The sequence below is a fragment of the Macaca nemestrina genome, chromosome 4 (assembly GCF_043159975.1).
Source record: "Macaca nemestrina isolate mMacNem1 chromosome 4, mMacNem.hap1, whole genome shotgun sequence".
Taxonomy (NCBI): domain Eukaryota; kingdom Metazoa; phylum Chordata; class Mammalia; order Primates; family Cercopithecidae; genus Macaca; species Macaca nemestrina.
This window is the reverse complement of record NC_092128.1, coordinates 114,403,979-114,423,397: the sequence shown is the minus strand read 5'-3', so window position 1 is coordinate 114,423,397 and position 19,419 is coordinate 114,403,979. Positions and strand designations below refer to the sequence as shown.

At 46.1% G+C, this 19,419-nt stretch overlaps 1 protein-coding gene and 1 pseudogene across 5 annotated transcripts in view; one reads left to right on the top strand and one right to left on the bottom strand.

Moving 5' to 3' along the window:
• The window catches only part of URGC (upregulator of cell proliferation), a 47,744-nt gene that overhangs the window by 536 nt on the left and 27,789 nt on the right, over positions 1–19,419 (top strand). Inside the window, exon 2 of one of the 5 annotated variants that reach the window (XM_071095108.1) lies at positions 11,772–11,889. The exons of 1 other annotated variant lie outside the window; for it this stretch is intronic. Coding sequence is in view for 2 of the 4 variants with exons in the window: in XM_011762431.3 (XP_011760733.1) it covers positions 15,680–15,693 (14 nt within the window). In the remaining 2 variants the exon portion in view is untranslated. Of the gene's footprint in view, positions 1–11,771; positions 11,890–15,575; positions 15,694–19,419 lie in introns of those variants that run through there. 3 more of the 5 variants (XM_011762431.3, XM_011762430.3, XM_011762432.3) reach the window with 3 other exon arrangements.
• On the bottom strand, positions 5,593–7,142 carry LOC105494202 (tubulin gamma-1 chain pseudogene; annotated as a pseudogene).

Genomic DNA, 19,419 nt, shown 5'->3' with positions numbered 1-19,419 from the left:
ACATTTGAAAAAAAAAAGCCAGACGAAGTGGCTCACGCCTACAATCCCAGCACTTTGGGAGGCTGAGGCAGGTGGATCACTTGAGGTCAGGAGTTCGAGACCAGCCTGGCCAACATGGTGAAACCCCGTCTGTACTAAAAATACAGAAATTAGCTGGGCATAGTAACGTATGCCTGTAATCCTAGCTACTTGAGAGGCTACTTGAGAATCACTTGAACCCAGGAGGCAGAGGTTGCAGTGAGCTGAGATCGCGCCACTGCACTCCAGCCTGGGCAACAGAGTGAGACTGTGTCTCAAAAATAATAAAAAATAAAAATAAAAAAGAGAAAAAAATGTCAGTGCCTTTCACACAGTGAAGGTAAGAATTGTGGAAGTTTTGTTGCTGTGTATATGTAGATGATATTTAATCTTCAGACTGAGACATGTTTGAGCATGAAAGTGGCTGTTAATATAATTACTCTGGGACCAAAGCCATAATTTAGGATTGTCTCCAGCCAGCCAGGACACATGGTCACCTCTATGTTTGTACTTAGGAAACAAAATGTATTATAGACATTTCAATGGTTGCCCAGCTTTGTCCCTGGCTTTCATGCTCCTATTCTCCCAATCTGTCCTCCACACAACTTCATAAACTGTCTGAAATATAAAGCTTACCACACTGCATCCTTACCCAGAACTCTTCAAGGAAGCCCAGTGGCCTATAGTATCACATTCACTGTCATTCAGGGGCCTTCAAAATCCAGGATCTTCAGCCAGGCACAGTGACTCACGCCTGTAATCCCAGCACTTTGGGAGATTGAGGTGGGTGGATCCCTTAGTCCAGGAGTTCTAGACCATCCCTGGGCAACATGGTGAAACCCCGTCTCTACAAAAAATACAAAACTTAGCTGGGCATGGTGGTGTGCGCCTGTAGTCCCAGCTACTTGGGAGGCTGAGGTGGGAGGATCACTTGAGCCCGAGAGATCAAGGCTGCAGTGAGTTGTGATGGCACCACTGCACTCCAGGCTGGGAGACAGAGCAAGACCCAGTCTCAAAAAAACAAAAACTCAAAACAAAATCAAGTATCCTCCAGCTTTACCTTCTCCTTCCTACCTCCAGCCCACCTGACTATCAAGTGTTTCCATCACCACAGCATCTACATTCCTTGACTAGAGCATTCACCTTCCAAAGCCAGCTCAAGCATCACCCATTGAACGGCCCAGGTCAAGCGCTTCCCCTTGGTGTCAAACATTTACAACAGAAATTTTTGTTAGTCCATGGGCCATCCATCCTCCTACATTATTGACATGGCCTTCCCTCCCCATAAAACAAGTGATTCTAGATTTTATAAATGTTTATATATTTATGTAAGAACATATAAATGATTATTTATGTGCTAAGAATATATATGGTGGTTTTGATGTGTCAAATCTCAAAAAGTATTTTTGGATGGTAGGTTTACTAATGTGTTAATTTCTAAAATTTCTACAGAGAATTTGCATCATTTGTATAATTCAGGAAAAAAAGAAACACAGGATAGAAAATGAAAAATTCTGTTTCTACTCCCTGTTGATAGTTTAGTGAATGGTTTTCTAAACTTTTTAGTATGCTTATATGTAATGTTTCATTTTCAACATTGAAATAATTTTAGATGTACAGAAATGTTGCAAGAATAATACACAATTGGTCAGGTGCAGTGGCTTATGCCTGTAATCACAGCACTTTGGGAGGTCGAGGCGGGTGAATTGCTTGAGGCCAGGAGTTCAAGCTTAGCCTGGCCAACATGGTGAGACCCCATCTCTACAAAAAATACAAAATTTAGCCAGGTGTGGTGGCGTGCACCTGTAGTCCCAGCTACTTGGGAGGCTCAGGCACAAGAATTGTTTAAACCCAGGAGGCAGAGGTTGCAGTGAGCTGAGATTGCACCACTGCACTTCAGCCTGGGCAATGGTGAGACTGTGTCTCAAGAAAAAAAAAAAAAGAATAATACACAGAAGATTTTTAAATGGATAATTTTGACTACATGAAAGTTTAAAACTTTTGTCAAACAACACCAACTAGAAACCAAAAAGACAGCACACAGAATGCGAGACAATGTTTGAAATAATAATATCTCACTACAGTCTAAGATCCAGAATATATTAAGAATATTTAGAACTCAATAAAAAAGACTAATAACCCAATTAAAAACTGGGCAAAAGATGTGAATAGAAATTTCTTCAAAGAAGATACTCAACTGGGCAATAAGCACATTTTAAAAAATCAGGCTGGGCGTGGTGGCTGAGGCCTGTAATCTCAACACTTTGGGAAGCTGAGGTTGGAGGATTGTTTGAGGCCAGGAGTTTGAGACCAGATTGGGCAACATAGCGAACCCCTGACTACAGAAAAATTTAAAAGTTAGCCAAATGTGGTGGTGTGCATCTGAGGGCCCAGCTACTCAGGAGGTTGAGGTGTGATTATTGCTTGATTCCAGGAATTTGAGGCTGCAGGGAGCTGTGATTGAGCCACTGTACGTCAGCCCAGGAGACAGAGCAAGACCCTGTCTCTTTAAAAACAAACAAAAAAAAAGGCTGGGCACAGTGGCTCACGCCTGTAATCCCAGCACTTTGGGAGGCTGAGGAAGGCGGATCATGAGGTCAGGAGTTTGAGACCAACCTGGCCAATATTGAAACCCCATCTCTACTAAAAATACAAAAATCAGCTAGGCATGGTGGTGCATGCCTGTAATCTCAGCTACTTGGGAGGCTGAAGCAGAAGAATCGCTTGAACCTGGGAGACAGAGGTTGCAATGAGCCGAGATTGTGCCACTGCACTTCAGTGACCTGGGCAACAGAGCAAGACTCCTTCTAAAAAAAAAAAAAAAAGAGGCCTGGTGTGTTGGCTTACATCTATAATCCCAGCAGTTTGGGTGACTATCTGTGGTGGGAGGATCACCTGACCCAGGAGTTCAGGACCAGCTTGGGCAACATGGCAAGACCCCATCTCTACAAGAAAATTTTTTTTTTCTTCACCAAAAGCAGATACTTAAAAACATTGTAAGAATTAGTAGAGCACAGTGGCGCATGCCTGTAGTCCCAGCTATGATTGCTTGGGCCTAGGAGGTTGAGGTTGCTGTGAGCCCCATTCACGCTACAGCATTCCAGCCTGGGAAACAGAGCAAGACCCTGTCTCAAGAAAATAATAATCATTAGACATAAGGGAAGTATAAATCAAAGCCATAATGAGATACCACTTCACACCCTCTAGGATGGCTGTAATTAAAGGGACAGACGACAAGTGTTGACAAAGATGTGGAGAAGTTGGAACCCTCATACATTCTGGTGGACTATAAAATGGTACAGTCATTTTTGGAAAACAGTTTAGCAGTTTCTCAGAAAGTTAAGTGATGCCAAGTATGGTGGCTCACGCCTGTAATCCCAGTACTTTGGGAGGCCAAGGCAGGTGGAGCACCTGAGGTCAGGAGTTCAAGACCAGCCTGGCCAACATGGTGAAACCCTGTCTCTACTAAAAATACAAAAATTATCCAAGTGATGGTGCATCCCTGTAATCCCAAGTATTTGGGAGGCTGAGGCAGAATCTCTTGAACCCAGGAGGTGGAGGTTGCAGGGAGCCGAGATCGCGCCATTGCACTCCAGCCTGGGTGAGAGAGTGAGACCACCTCTCAAAACACAAACAAACAAACAAACAAACAAAAATGGAAATTAGCTGGGCATGGTAGCCTGCACCTGTAATCCCAGCTACTTGGGAAGCTAAGGCAGGAGAATAGCTTGAACCTGGGAGGTGGAGGTTGCAGTGAACCGAGATCGTGCCACTGCATTCCAACCTGGGCGACAGAGTGAGACTCCATCTCAAAAAAAAAAAAAAAAGAAAAAGAAAAAGAAAACCTTGTTGTGCTTTTATTTCAATGCTGAATTATTTACAGAAAAACAGATAATACCCTTTTGAATTTAGTGTTCACACACAGAATTTCTTTTGCAAGAAACCTTCCATAACTTGTTTTAAACCTTTAGCTGTATCTTATCTAATTGAAAATAATCCTTTAGCCCTAGACAAAAATTTCCATGTCCATTCCTCTTAGAACATTTTACTGAGATTATATGATTAATGATTATTTGCTAAGATTAAGAGCCTTACTAAGTCCCTTACCAAAGTCCTGGGCCTTGCCAAGTTGTAAAGTAGGCAAGTTGAACAGTTCTCAAAGTCAAAAGAAGCAGTTTATAACTGTAAAACATTTAGCAAACCTAATATCTGTCCCGTATAATTTAGACCACCTGTCTACATTTTAACAACAACATTTGCATTTTACCAGTAATCTTTAAGACTGTTTTTATTTCTCAAGGATTAAAGTCACACGAACTAAAAGGCATTACAGCTTTTATTTTCCCTTCAAAAATATTTGATCGAAGCACTTATTTTCCTTTAGGCCAATTAATTAGATCTCTCTTTTTTTTTTTTTTTGGTTTTTTTGTTTTTTTGTTTTTTTGTTTTTTTGAGACGGAGTCTCGCTCTTGTCGCCCAGGCTGGAGTGCAGTGGCGCAATCACGGCTCACTGCAAGCTCCATCTCCTGGGTCCACACCATTCTCCTGTCTCAGCCTCCCAAGTAGCTGGGATTACAGGCACCTGCCACCATGCCTGGCTAATTTTTTGTATATTTAGTAGAGGTGGGTTTCACTGTATTAGCCAGGATGGTCTCGATCTCCTGACCTTGTGATCCGCCTGCCTCGGCCTCCCAAAGTGCTAGGATTACAGACGTGAGCCACCGTGCCTGGCCTAGAGCTCTCTTTTTTTATAGACATCACACACAACACATGTATAGACAAACAGAAGCAGATCCAGTGGTTACAAGATTTTCTGTTCACCAATCTCCTAATTGGACTATTGGCCTCGAGTGGGGCCCTTTAAGAGCAGGGCTAGAAAAGCATGCAGTTTCCAGGGCCCAATAAACAGGGATAGCTAGAAGACAAAAACAGATTTTGAGGGGGACCTATCCGCTTTTAATTGCTGGGTTTTTATGAGAAAAACAGAGGTTTCTCCCAAAATGGCATGCATGGCACCTTTTCTGTTCTTCTCAAGGAGTCCCAGGCTATCAGAAATTATTTTAGGGCACCTCATGCGTGCATTAAGGGTAGCAAGACAAAGCGGAGAAAAGGAATTCAGTCAACTGGGAAAAAAATCTTTTTCCAGAAAAACAAGACCAAAGAAGAGAAAAACATAAAGGTTTAAAAAATATTCACTTTTTTTGTTCTTTTTGAAACAGTCTCGCTCTGTTGCCCAGGCTGGAGTACAATGGTGCGATCTTGGCTCACTGCAACCTCCGCCTCCCAGGTTCAGACGATTCACCTGCCTCAGCCTCCTGAGTAGCTAGGACTACAGGCAAGTGCCACCACACCCAGCTAATTTTTCTTGTATTTTTAGAAGAGACAGGGTTTCACCATGTTGGCCAGGCTAGTCTTGAACTCATGACCTCAGGTGATCTGCCCACTTCAGCCTCCCAAAGTGCTGGGATTGCCGGTGTGAGTCACTGCACTCGCCCCAGATATCCACTTTAAAAAAAAAATTTATATCCAGTGCTTTATTAAAGATAAACAGTCTTATAAGAGAAGTAATGTGTTTGCAGGCCAACAGAGAATGCATGTATATGAGAAAGAGATGTGTGAGGTCCCTGATCTGTGCTCGAAGGGAGTGGGCAGTCAGGCAGGGCCTTGGCCAAACAGTAAGGCAGATGAGGGTCCCTATCCTGGGGGACTCACTGCTCCTGGGTGCCCCAGGAGATGTAATCTGGCCGTGTGGCCATGTGGTACTCATCCATGAGCTGCTGCACAATCTCCCTGGATGTGTCCATCTCATCAAAGTTGTCCTTGAACATGTCCTCCTTGCGAAACGGCTCCAGGAAGGCCTCCCTCTTCCGCAGCTTATCATATTGGTGACAGGTTCTCTCGAAGAGTGAGGAGATGCTGGTGTGGTTGGCCATCATGAGCCCACTGACCCGGTGGGCCAAGGGCAGGTAAGGAGACTTCCTCGACAGGGCCACCTGGATGCTGGTGGGGCCCCACAGGATAAAGTTGGCCAACTTCCGTTTCCGGATCCTCTGCAGGTTCTTGTGGACCTGGGTGGGGTTCACGTCTCCCTGGATCGTGTTGAGGATGGTGATGTAGGAGTGGTTGGTGTGGCGGTCTCGGCCTGTGGACACCATCACATTCTTGGGCTGCAGCAGCTACGTCATGACATCCAGGACCGTGATCTTCCTCACACTGGCCACCGACTGGTCCATAGTTAGCAGGGTGTAGCCGGTCATGAGAAAGTGGAGCCATGGTGTGGGAATGAGTGAGGCGATGAGGCTGATGAGGTCATTGTTCATGTAGCCGGGGTAGTGCAGGGTGAAGGTGCTGGCTGATATGATGGTGGACACCAGCTGGTTGGTCTGAGAGAAGGATGGGTTCTGGATATTCAGAGGGTCTATGGCAATCTGGTTCAGGGCTGTGTTGTGCAGCACCACCACACAGTCTGCATTCTGCATCAGCCTCTTGAGTGTGAGGAGTGAATTATAAAGCTGGATCACCATGTCGCTTATCTCGTCCTAGTTGAGAAACACTGAATATGTCTGCACCAGCTTCTTAGGATACCTATCATTCAGCCATTCTAAGAGGTAGGAGCCGAAGCCAGAGCCTGTCCCCCCAGCAGTGGACTGACACAGCACACAGCCATCTAGATTGTCACTACCATCTGCCTCTCAGTCTATGATGTTAAAAATGTCCTCATGGAGCTTCTCTCTCTGGGAGAATCTGCTGGCTCAGTTGTTGCCAGCTCCTCCTCCATGCTCCAACAGGTAGATGTTCTCTGGGTTGTAGAGCTTGGGATAGGGGGAGTTGAGGATGGAGTGGATCACCCGGGGCTCCAGGTCCAGCAGCACGGCCCAGGGGATATAGTGCTCATCTTCTGCCTGTTAGAAAAAGATGTCCTTGTGGTCAGTGCCCTTGATGGCGAATTCCTCTACAGTACCCTCGGGGCTGATACCATGCTCAGTGCACAGCTGTTTCCAGAACTTGAACCCAATCTGATTGCCGCACTGGCCCAACTGTAGGGTGATGATTTCCCTCGGCATCACTCCTCAGGTGCCGGCGTTGCAGCCGCTCCCACCCGCAATGCCACCGCATGCCAGCCCCCCAGATATCCACTTTTAGTTAAGCCGAACTCTCTTTAAGAAAATCCTATTTTGGGGTCTGGGTGCGGTGGCTTATGCCTGTAATCCTAGCACTTCGGGAGGCCGAAGTGGGCAGATCACTTGAGGTCAGGAGTACAAGACCAGCCTGGCCAACATGGTGAAACCCCATCTCTACTAAAAATACAGAAATTAGCTGGAAATCACTTGAACCCGGGAGGCGGAGGTTGCAGTAAGCCAAGATCGTGCCACTGCACTGTAGCCTGGGCAACAGAGCAAGACTCCGTCTCAAAAAAAAAAAAACAACCCTTTTTTTTTTTTGAGCTCTATTGCCCAGGCTGGAGTGCAGTGGTGTGATCGCCACTCACCGAAACCTCTACTTTTTGGGTTCAAGTGATTCTCCTGCGTCAGCGTCCTGAGTAGCTGGGATTACAAGCACCTACCACCATGCCCAACTATTTTTTGTAGTTTTAGTAGAGACAGGGTTTCGCCATGTTGCCCAGGATGGTCTAGAACTCCTGACCTCAAATGATCCACTTGCCTCAGCCTCCCAAAGTGCTGGGATTACAGGCGTGAGCCACTGCACCCAGCTCTGTTTTTGTTTTGTTTTGTTTTGTTGTTTGAGACGGTCTTGCTCTGTCACCCAGGCTGGAGTACAGGGCACAATCATGGCTCACTGCAGCCTCAACCTCCTGGATTCAACCAATCTTCCCTCCTCAGCTTCCTGGGTAGCTGGGACTACATGCCACCATGCCCAGTCAATTTTTTATTTTTTGTAGAGACAGGGTCTCACTATGTTGCTGGAATATAGGCATGAGCCACCACACCTGGTCAAGAAAATTCTTTTAAATCCTTTATTACCCAACAACATTAGCCATGCCAAACAGCCAATATTTCTGGCTTTTGAACATTACCAAAGATAACCTCCCAGGTGTTCAGAGAAAGGAAAATTTAAGGTGGTTCATGAAGGGGAAGAGAATGAACAAATGATAAAGGACACAAAGATATCAAACCAGAAAGGACTCATTCCCTAAGCCAGGATTGAACCCGGGCCACCACTGTAAAATGGCAGAAGCTAAAACAAAGCACTGCCATGTGGTTACAGGTCACACTTCCAAGGACGTAAAACCAGATGGAGGCCTGCAGCAAAGTTTGCCACTGGCCAGCTTGCTGGGCTTGCTTCAACAACAGGCCTACGGAGTCCTAGACCCACATCCCATCCCAAGGTACCCCTCTTTCTGACAGAACTATACAGAGAGACATGCAGAGCACACCAGATTGGCTACAGCTTAAGGCCAACCTCACAAATCCTTTTTTATTAATTAAAACTTTACAGATAATATAAACAGTGATCCTTATTCCCTTTCTAGTTTGTACAGGGAGAGAGAGGTCAAAATCCTGACTGGTTTAAAAACAAAAAAACAAAAAAACTCCTACCCTTTTGCTGACTAGTCAGGCTTCTGGGTTCCCTCCCTGCTGAGCTCAATTCCAAGCCAACCAGTTAAGGTTTAGGAAATTAACTTCTCCCAGTTTGGAGGATACATCCCAGGAGATCATCCTGCAGCATGGGAACACAATCGCCCACCTGTAAAGAGAGGACAGAGGAGGAGAAAGGAATAAGAAGGCATTTATTTAAAGGAGCCCCAGGACTCAAGATGCATTTGAAAGATGTATGGCTACTCATCTAGAAAGAGGGGAGCAAGGCATCCCTGGTTCCTTTCTCTTCCTAGCAAATACCCAGGGTACGTGAGGGAGAGAAAGCGAGGCATCCCTCTTTCTTTTGTCCTTATATCCCTGAGTCCTGGCAACCATGACAGGATGCCTCCCATGGGTGTCAAAGTGGCTTTCACCCATGTTAAGTGGGAGTGGGGTAGAGAGTGGTATTATCTTATCTTACCCCTATATGCCCTATCTCCTCTGCTGTCAATAGTCTTTGCATTCCCTATACCTCATTGATGCCTTGAATACTAGCATAACCTTTATCCATGAAATGAGGCTTAGTTTAATCGGCAGAAATTAGTCATGCTCACCTGCACTGTGCCTTTTAACTTCTGTTGTCATCTGACTCTGGATCCCTCAGATCCAGTTTTCTTTCCTAGGGCTTCGACCCAAAGCTTGGAATTGAGTTTGGGTCAAAATAACTTCCTCAGGATGTTGCACAGACTCCTTATCATAAGCTGAATGCTAAGGTCAAGCTGTGGAATTGAGTCCTTCTCCAACAAGGAAAAGAAAAGGGTGTCTTGGGAGTTGGGATCCTAGCCGAGTAAAACATCTTCTAAAAGGAAAAAAGCCTCTAGCATAGAGAAGCCCCCTCTACTTGCAGGGCTGTGTTATCAGGTTGGTACAAAAGCAATCACAGTCCTCGCCATTCTAAGTAATAGCAAAAACTGCAACTACTTTTGCACCATTGTACTCCTGGCCTGGTGGAGAAAAGGAAAAGAAAAACAGCTTAAATGCAGGGCTGTGTTAACTACTGACAGGATGGAGAAAAGAAAAAGATGCCCGGGGAACAAACCTCTTATTCTTATGCAAATGAGTTTCTCCAACAGGAAACTTTTTTTTTGAGATGGAGTTTCGCTCTTGTTGCCCAGGCTGGAGTGCAGTGGCACAATCTCAGCTCACTCCAACCTCTGCCTCCCAGGTTCAAGTGATTCTCCTGCCTCAGCCTTCTGAGTAGCTGAGATTACAGGTGGATGCCACCATGCCCGGCTAATTTTTGTATTTTTAGTAGAGATGGGGTTTCACCATGTTGGCCAGGCTAGTCTCAAACTCCTGACCTCAGGTGATCTGCCCTCCTCAGCCTCCCAAAGTACTGCAATTAAAAGTTTCTCGGCTGGGTGCAATGGCTTTTAATTGCTGTTTCTACCCTGGGGTTTGGACTGAGCTGGACCTCTCAGCCAGAGGAGGGGAAGACTCCATGGTATGTGGCGTGGAACACTGGACAGACAGCTGCATGGGACCCTTGGGCCAGGATCCCCAGCCCCAGCTGGGAGGGGCAGGGAGCCACCACTTGCCCATCCTTCTCACGCATGCATCTGTAGCCATTGAGGTTGTAAAAGATAAGTGCCATTACAGTCCTGCAAAAAGAAGGAAAGTGCCATAGAAAAGGCTGAGTTGGACCAAGGCTGACATGCCCAATCCCTGAGAGCGATGGGGTGAGGGGGTGCAGTTTCCTTTATCCTCAGAAGAAGCCCGAGGACAAGAAGGCTCAGAAAGGAAAAGGAAACAGATTTTTTGGTGTGCATTTTACTCACCCCTCCTCATGTCCCTATGTGGGCCACCAAAATGATGCAGGATTTTTTGCTCCTTAGCTCTGCTAAAGTCTGGGTTCTTGTATCACAACTAGGAAAAATTAGGCACACAGACACATTGAAAGGTAAGGAGAGCACAATTTATTAAAAGAAAGCTCTCAGCAAAAAAGAGAGGGTCCTGCCAATAGGCTCCCACCTCACGGATTGAATACCAGGTCAACACACAGGAGCTGAAGAGGCCAGGCTCATCTCCCCGCATAAGGCATGAATTCCTGGTGGCTCCATCCCCATTCTTCCAGTGTGCATGCAGGCCATTAGCCACTCCACATTGATTTCCCTTACTGCACATGTGTTAAGGGACAGAATTTTTCACCGTGGGCATGTTTAGGCAAGTACCCTGTGCACCACGACCTGTGTGGCATATGGCTGTCTCCTGGCTCTATCAGTAGTATCAGTAAAGAGACAGAAAACCTACAAAGAAACCGAAAAATAATTCTGGAGCTGAAGCGTATAATAACAAATAAAAAATGCACTGGAGGGATTCAAAGCAAATTTGAAGAGACAAAAGAATCTGTGAACTTGAAGATAGGACAATGGAAATTACCAAATCTGAGGAACAAAACCATCTGGGGATGCAGCCCAGTAGGTCTCAGCCTTATTTTACTCAGAGTCTATTTAAGATGGAGTTGCTGTGGTTCAAATGCCTCTAACACAAGTGAGATGAACTCAGAGAGGAGACTCGAACTCCTGACCTCAGGTGATCCGCCTTCCTCAGCCTCCCAAAGTGTTGGGATTACAGGCGTGAGCCACCGCGCCTGGCCCTATTTATTTATTTATTTGAGATGAAGTCTCTGTGGCGCAGGCTGGAATCAGTGGCATGATCTCAGCTCTCTGCAGCCTCCACCTCCTGGGTTCACACAGTTCTCCTGCTCAGCTTCCCAAGTAGCTGGGATTACAGGCATGTGCCACCACACCCAGCTAATATTTGTATTTTTAGTAGAGATGAGGTTTTACCATGTTGGCCATACTGGTCTTGAACTCCTGACCTCAAGTGATCTACCTGCCTTGGCTTCCCAAAGTGCTGGGATTACAGGTGTGAGCTACTGCACCTGGCTTGTCCAGTTTATTTATAGTGCTGTTCAGGCTGTCTATTTCCTTATGGTTCTTCTGTCTGATTGTACTGTTGTTGAAAGTGGGGTATTGAAGTTTCCAACTATTATTGTAGAAATCTGTATTTTTTCTCTTTAATTCTGTCAATGTTAGCTTCATATATTTTGAGGATCTTTTGTTTGGTGCATAGATGTTTATCATTGTTATGTCTTCTTAGTGAATTGACTCTTATCAATATGTAATGTCCTTTTTATTTATTTATTTTTATGAGAGTCTTGCTGTGTCACCCAGGCTGGAGTGCAGTGGTGAAATATTGGCTCACTGTGGCTTCAGCCTCCCAGGCTCAAGAGATCCTCCTGCCTCAGCCTCCTGAGTAGCTGGGACTACAGGTATGTACTACCACGCCTAGCTAATTGTGTTTATTTTTTGTAAAGACAAGGTCTTACTATGTTGCTCAGGCTGATCTCAAACTCCTGGGTTCAAGTAATCCTCCCATCTCAGCCTCTAAAAGTGCTGGGATTAAAGGTGTGAGCCACCATGTCAGGACTTTTCGAAAAAATATTTTAGTGTAAATTTTTAATAAAAAGATGGGACCAGGCATGGTGGCTCACATCTGTAATACCAGCACTGTGGGAGGCTGAGGCAGGTTATTGCTTCAGTCCAGAAGTTTGAGACCAGCCTGGACAACATGGGGAAACCTTGTCTCTACAAAAAAAAAAAAAAGGCCAGACATGGTGGCACATGCCTGTAGTCCCAGCTACTTGGGAGTTTGAGATGGGAGAATCACTTTGAGCTGGGAAGTTGAGGCAGCAGTGGGCCATGATTGCATCACTGCACTGCAGCCTGGGCAACAGAGTGCGACTGTGTCTCATAAATAAATAGATAAATAAACAAACAAATAAATAGACTAGTTCTCACTATGTTGCCCAGGCTGGTCTTGAACTCCTGGCCTCAAGTGATCTTTCCGCCTTGGCCTCCCAAAGTGCTGGGATTATAGGTGTGAGCCACAATGCCGAGTCTACAATTTCCTTATATGTCTCTTGTAACAGGGTGTCTTTTATTTTTTTGAGATGGAGTTTGGCTCTTGTTGCCCAGGCTGCAGTGCAATGGCGTGATCTTGGCTCACCACAACCTCTGCCTCCCGGGTTCAAGCGATTCTGCTGCCTCAGCCTCCTGAGTAACTGGGACTACAGGCGCACACCACCACACCCAGCTAATTTTTGTATTTTTAGTAGAGATGGGGTTTTACCATGTTAGCCAGGCTGTCTCAAACTTCTGACCTCAAGTGATCCAACTGCCTTGGCTTCCCAAAGTGCTGGGATTACAGGCATGAGCCACCGTACCTGGCCTAAAATACTGGTTTTTAACCTATGAAATTGGCAATGATTTTGAAAAATTGTAAAAGTTATACAGTGTTGTGGAAAACTAGGACTATCAGTGTTGGTGATTTTGCTGGGAAGGCAATCTGTATATATGTGTGTATATGTTGTGTATGTGTATATTTGTGTATCTGCATATATGTGTGCAGGTATATGTATACATATGTGTGTATGTATAGAATGTATTTAAGTATATGTATATTAGTGTGTATGTGTATGTGTGTAGAGTATATATGTATCAGAAGAGCCTTAAAATACTGATATCCTATTGATCTTGAAATTCAACTCTTCAAAATTTGGCATAAGGAAATAATCATTGGTGTTTATGGGATGTTTTGGCTATAAGGATATTTATTACTCACATTCCTTATAATAATGAAATACTGGTAGCAATATTTATGTCCAGCAGTAGGGGTTGGTTAAACATGATGGTCTAACTATATAGTGGGACGCTAAAATTCATGTTAAGTATACAGGCCATGGGAAAGTTTCCCCTTGCCCTCTGAAGGTTTCCTGAAAAATCAACTCACAAAAGGCAGATTATTTGAAGAAAAGGCATGCAAATTTTATGAATGTGTACACAGGGAGAATTACAGAATGATTTCCCACCACTCAACAGGGTTCAGAATCTTGTAGACCATCTTGGCAAAACAACTTACAGGAGGGGAGAAAGAGGAATTCTTTTGAGGGGCAATAAAGGATTACTAGGGAGAAGGATGGATCAGGGCACAGAGATTAACTTGTATGCTATCCTGTGAAGGGGTCTTTTCAGGTGTGGTTACATTCTTGGTCTTATAGGAAGGGCAAGAAAAACAGTTGTTCTCCTTGGAGTGTCTGGACTTTAGGCAGATAAAGACATCTTGTGTTTTGGGAGAAACCAGTGGGGAGGGAGGTCAGAAAGACCTTGAGGCTTCTTCAGTTCAGCACGTTAAAGTGCCATATTTTGGGGTTATCAGTTTCTGAACCAGATTTTATGTCAGTAAACATGTACTGCTTATTTTTAAAAGAATGCTTATTTTAGGCCAGGCGTGGTGGCTCATGCCTATAACCCCAGCACTTTGGGAGGCTGAGGCAGGCGGATCACCTGAGGTTGGGAGTTTGAGACCAGCCTGGCCAACATGGGGAAATCCCATCTCTACTAAAAATAGAAGAATTAGCCAGGTGTGGTAGTGGACACCTGTAGTCCCAGCTACTGGGAGGCTAAGGCAGGATAATTGCTTGAACCTGGGAAGTGGAGGTTGCGGTGAGCCAAGATCTTGCCATTGCACTCTGGCCTGGGCGGCAGGGCAAGACCCTGTCTCCAAACAAACATACAAACAAACAAGTTCTTTTAGTCTGATCTCCTTCATTTCATTACTCCCTTGAATCAGGCATTTAGGATTTAGGATTTCCCACTCCTCAAACTCTTCCTAACCCTGGTCCTCCTGGATTTGTCCTTATTTTGGGTGTCACGAGTTCCCATGGCTTTACTTATCGGCTCCCATTTACAGAGCATTAATTATCTTCTGAACTCAAGGCAGCAGTTACGAATTTCTTTTCTGAAGAGGACAAGGAGGCTCTGAAACATTGACTGGATTCCCAGGAGGAAAAGAGACCATGCATCATGCAATGTTTACTAACATTTAAAAATAGTTACAAATGTTAACTCATTTAATCTTCACAGAGAGGAAGGGACTTATTTGTAGCCTAATTTTCAAATAAGGAACTGTGGCCCTGGAAAGGTTCTATCTTGCAGGGGCTCCTGGGGCTGGTAATTGGTGGAGCCCAGATTCCAACACAGGTATTCTGGCTTCAGAGCTAAGGTTTTCATCACTGCTTTGCTGTCTTGTGTTCTTAATAGTAGTAAACATTTTTAAATAGTGGTTGTTAATGATATTTTAATTTTAATTTTAAAAATGAAACAGGGGCGGGGGGGCAGGGGGTCGTCTCAACATGTTGCCCAGGCTGATCTCCAACTCCTGGGCTCAATCGATCCTCTTGCCTCGGCCTCCTACGGTGGTGGGATTACAGGAGTGAGCCACTGCGTTTGGCCAGTGATATTTAATATAACACTAAAAATGCTATCAACAATGGTTTACATTGTCCAGAGCTTTTTATTAAGCATTTTCACTTAGATCATTTTTGGAAACTCATTTTGCAGAGACAAGAACTGAAGCTGAAAAATCTACCTGCCTAAGGACTCATAACTTGTAAGAGTAGCTGTGAAACCTCACTGGAGGAACTGCAGATTGATAATTTTTACTTAATAACACACTATAAAGAATAATAAAAGTGCTTCGCATTGCCTAGAGCCTCACAATGCCACTTTATACACATTTGACAATGGGTACCATCTCAGAGAGGCCAGCAACGTCCAACACACCACTGCAAGTAAGAAGTAGGAAAGTTATTGTTTTGCTTAATAATAACGCTTTACGCTCCAGGGCTAAAGAAAAGGCTTTTCTTACAGAAATTAAACTCCAATTACAGAGAGGTGTGAACTTCATTAAGGCCCTGGGGCTGGTTCGTGGCCCGGGGGCAGGTTATCCTGCAGCTTTGGCACCGCCCGGCGAGTTCCGGCCTCCGGGCACCTGGGCAGGTGGGCGTTGGGCGGGCTCCGGGCTGCGGACGGACCTGGCCGCCCCGCCCCGGCCGCCCCCGGGCTGCTCCGAGAGGACCCCGGGCCCACCTCACCCCACCTCCATCCCTGGAGCGCGTCCCGGAGCGGGCGGGCGGCCGGCGGGCCAGGCCCCTCCCCGGCGCCGAGCCGCGGCCGCGCGGAGGAAGCGGAGGAGGCGGGAGCGGAGACCTCGCTGCGCTCATGGCGTCGCCCGGGTGAGTGCCGCCTCGCAGGCCCCGCGTCCCCGCGGCTGCCGGCAGGAACGGGAGCGGGACCCGGAGCGGCTCTGGCCTGCGGGCTCCGGTCTGGGACGCGGCCCGGACCCGGCCAGGGGCGTCCCCGCCCGCAGGCCCGCCAGGCCCACGGCCCGCTCGCGCCGACCTTGGGCGGACGCGGCCGGGCCGACGTGGGGGGCGGGCGGGGGCGCCGGCGTAGGACAGCGGCCCCCCTGGGTGCGGGGGTCCGGGTACGCGGGCCTAGGGGATCCGGGGAGGGCGCGAGGCTCGGAGGTGCCCGGGGCGCGGCGGGAGCGAGGGCCTGGCGAGCGACTGGGGAACCGGGGTGCGGGTCCTCGCCGCGGCCCGGGGCAACCCGCGGAGGCCTGGAAATGCTTCACTCCGGTGCTTGGTGTCTGTGTTCCTGGGTTTTAAACTTGCTCGCGTTGGGAGTGGACGCTTGTTTGCCGCGTCGTTGAGACGTACCCAGAATGTCAGGTTCCGGGCAGATGCAGACCCTTTGCTGACAGCCGGAGAGCCGCTCCGGGATCTCCTTGGTCGGGGCCGTTGCCTACCGGCCTGCCTTGGGATGGCTGCGCTTATTCTGACATTACCTCTTTTCAACTTTTTTGATTTAAATGTTATTCCTTTTAGGAAATGATGGTGACACATATAGTTTGTAATTTTTGAGAAAAAATTCTCACTTGGCGAACTAAAACCTCAGTAATTCATTATTTTTTTGTTTTGATAATTTTACTAGTGCTGAAATCTGGGAACGGCAGTCCGACACTTTCATTTTACAGAGAAAGAAATTAGGCTCAAGGTCATCGCTTTAGTTGTTAGAATTCTTTGACTGTTATTCATCATTCAGAGGGTCTTGGATCTAGTGGCTGTGATAGCCATTCAGAACAGTTCCCAAAGAGCTTTACAGGTGTGTGTTCGGTGGTGGGGGTGGAGAGGGGACGGTGCTATGGGACCGGGATCATGGATATCATGCCTCCTCCAGATGAGGCCTGAGCCATGCCCTGGGGTGATTTGGCTCAGTACAGTGTGCCTGAATGAAGCAAGCTGAATTTGAACAACTCCTGCTGTCTTTCTAGGCTTTGGGGCAGTGGTCATTTCCAGGACCAGGCCTTTTCGTTGCCAGCTGACTACCCAGCACTTTGAGCTCATAAATAGAGTAAGCAGGGAACCATCCCTGGGAAGGCCAGGCTAATTTACCTAGGGGTTCAAGGTCCTGCAGCATTCCTTTCCCACTTGTCAGGAAAGGGTGGGGCAGAGCCTCCTGGACGCAATGTTGAGGGTGGCTGAACCTGTGTGGGGCTGTCCTGAACGAAGCTTTTTTTTTTTTCAAAAAGTGGTGCATTTGGTGTCCAAGTACACTGCTTTGTAGACATGGGTCAGAGGTGGACATAATGCTGCACTGGTGTTTCTGTGAGAGTCAGTAGGGCTTAAACTGTGTCCCTGTGGTTGGTGACATTTGATATTTGCGGTTCTGATTATTTGTGTGACCCCCATGAGTCCGCCGTCTGTAATCTATAATTTTCTGAGGGGTATCCATTGCAAAAGCTGAGGTCTCAAAACCTTTAGTATACAAGTCATGCACCACATAATGACAACGGAGGACCACATTATATGACAGTGGTCCTGTGCACAAATACTTATCATTGTGTTAGTTGCCTACAGTATTCGTACTGTAACATGCAGTACAGGTTTGTAGCTTAAGAACAACAAGCTGTACCATATAGCCTAGGTGCGTAGTACACCTTACCATGTAGGTTTGTGTAAGTTTATCCTATGATGCTCACACAAGGACCCAATTGCCAAAGATGTATTTCTCAGAATGTATCCCTGTTGTTAAGTGACTCATGACTGGTGCTTTATTTCATTTTGTGGGGAATCTATGCACATATTATGTACATTGGCAGCCATAGCTCCTAAGTGTCCACTTCTACAGGCTTCCCTGGTAGATCAGAGTCTAGCTAGGAAGACAGTGCTTCCTGAGACCCTCAGGGCTGTCTCAGACAGCTAGCAAACATTAAAGCTACTGCACTAGGTGTCTTAGGGAGCAAGTCCACAGATAAAGGGCAGGGATGGGAAGGGAGTGGTGATCCGGACTGGGGTAGTCATAGAGGAGTCTCCAAATTGATGTTTTTATTAAGTGACAGTCTCCATGAGTTGGGAAGGAAAGAAGAAACTCTGACCGTTTTTGAGGACCTTATGAATATGCCAGGCATTGTGCTAAATAAAAGAAATGGCAATAATGATGGCATCAAAGGAAAAGATGTATTTGAGAAATGCCCCATGGCCCAGTGTGTTTGGAGCTAAGTGGAGACAAGTCCAGAGGATGAGACTGGGACCAGACGATGGGACCTGGTCCCATTTGTATATTCACTGCCCACCACTCGCTGAAGGTAAATGACACTATTTGCATTGGTGGAGCTCTCAGAGAATCTACATGACAGCAGTATAGAGATGGCAGAGAGGGCAGAAGACGTGGAGCAGCTCATGCTACCATCTCCCCTCTCTTGAACAGGCCTCACTCAACAGCTCATCTCTTGTCTTTGCCCCTTGCTTCGCTATCTCACAACTGCCCAGATCTTCCTTGTCTGTCAGCTACTCTGCCTGCTCTTTCACTGTTGGGGTTTCCTTGGGCTCTATAATCAATCTCTGTTAGTCCTAACACATGTTCTCTGCATAGTCACATCTGTTTTAGTGGCTTTAACTGTTGTCTGAATCAGAGGTTCTTAACCTAGGCTCCATGATTCATGGATGGGCTTCTGGGGGTCCGTCTGTTCTCTGAAATTGTATGCAGCATTGGGAGTGGTGTGTAGTTTTCCCGGGAGCAAGGTCTGTAGCTTTCAACAGATTTTCAAAGGGGCTTTTATCCTTAACAATGTTACAACTATTCATCCTGAATTTCCAGATTTTCATTTCCAACTACAGTAGATACAGCTCCTCAAGTTTCTTTAATCCGGGTTGCCTATGCAAAGTCTCTATTTTTCAGATTGTTATTGATGGATAATTTGAAAAACAAAAAGTAAAGATCAAGTGTAATCGGCTTTACATAGACCACCAATCTTAAAATCTTAAAAAGATTTTAAATAGTCACTTATTCTTATCAGAGAAACAGCTTTACAGAAACAACTAGCGTCCCTCCTCCCTCCCATCTGAGTTTGGGGGGGTACCCTGACAGATGTTTTCCTTTGCATTTGCATACTAAGTTTGTTCCTTGCTCTGTTTTTACGTAAATGCTATCATACTGTTCTGCAGCTTGCTTTATTTGCCCAACAATATGCCTTGAAATTCTTTCCATGCCTGAACAAGGGACAGATCCACATACATTTGTTTTTTGTTTTTGATTTATTTATATTTTCTCTCTCTCTCTCTCTCTCTCTCTCTCTCTTTTTAAATAGCGATGGGTGTCTCATTATGTTGCCTGTGTTGATCTTGAACTCCTGGGCTCAAGCCGTCCTCCTGTCTCGGCCTCCCAAATTGCTGGAATTGCAAGCACATTACACAGTGCCCAGTCTACCTACATTTTGACAGACATATAATATTCCATGGCATGGTTACATTATTCAGTTAAGGATGTTCCTGGTTTTCTCTAAGATAATCTGTGTCTCACTCTGGACATATAGAGTACATGCAAAGACTTGGACTGCATGAGCGGAGGGCCTGCTTTTGTTTTTTGTTCTTCCTGCCTGTTGTAACTTGTTGCTGCCA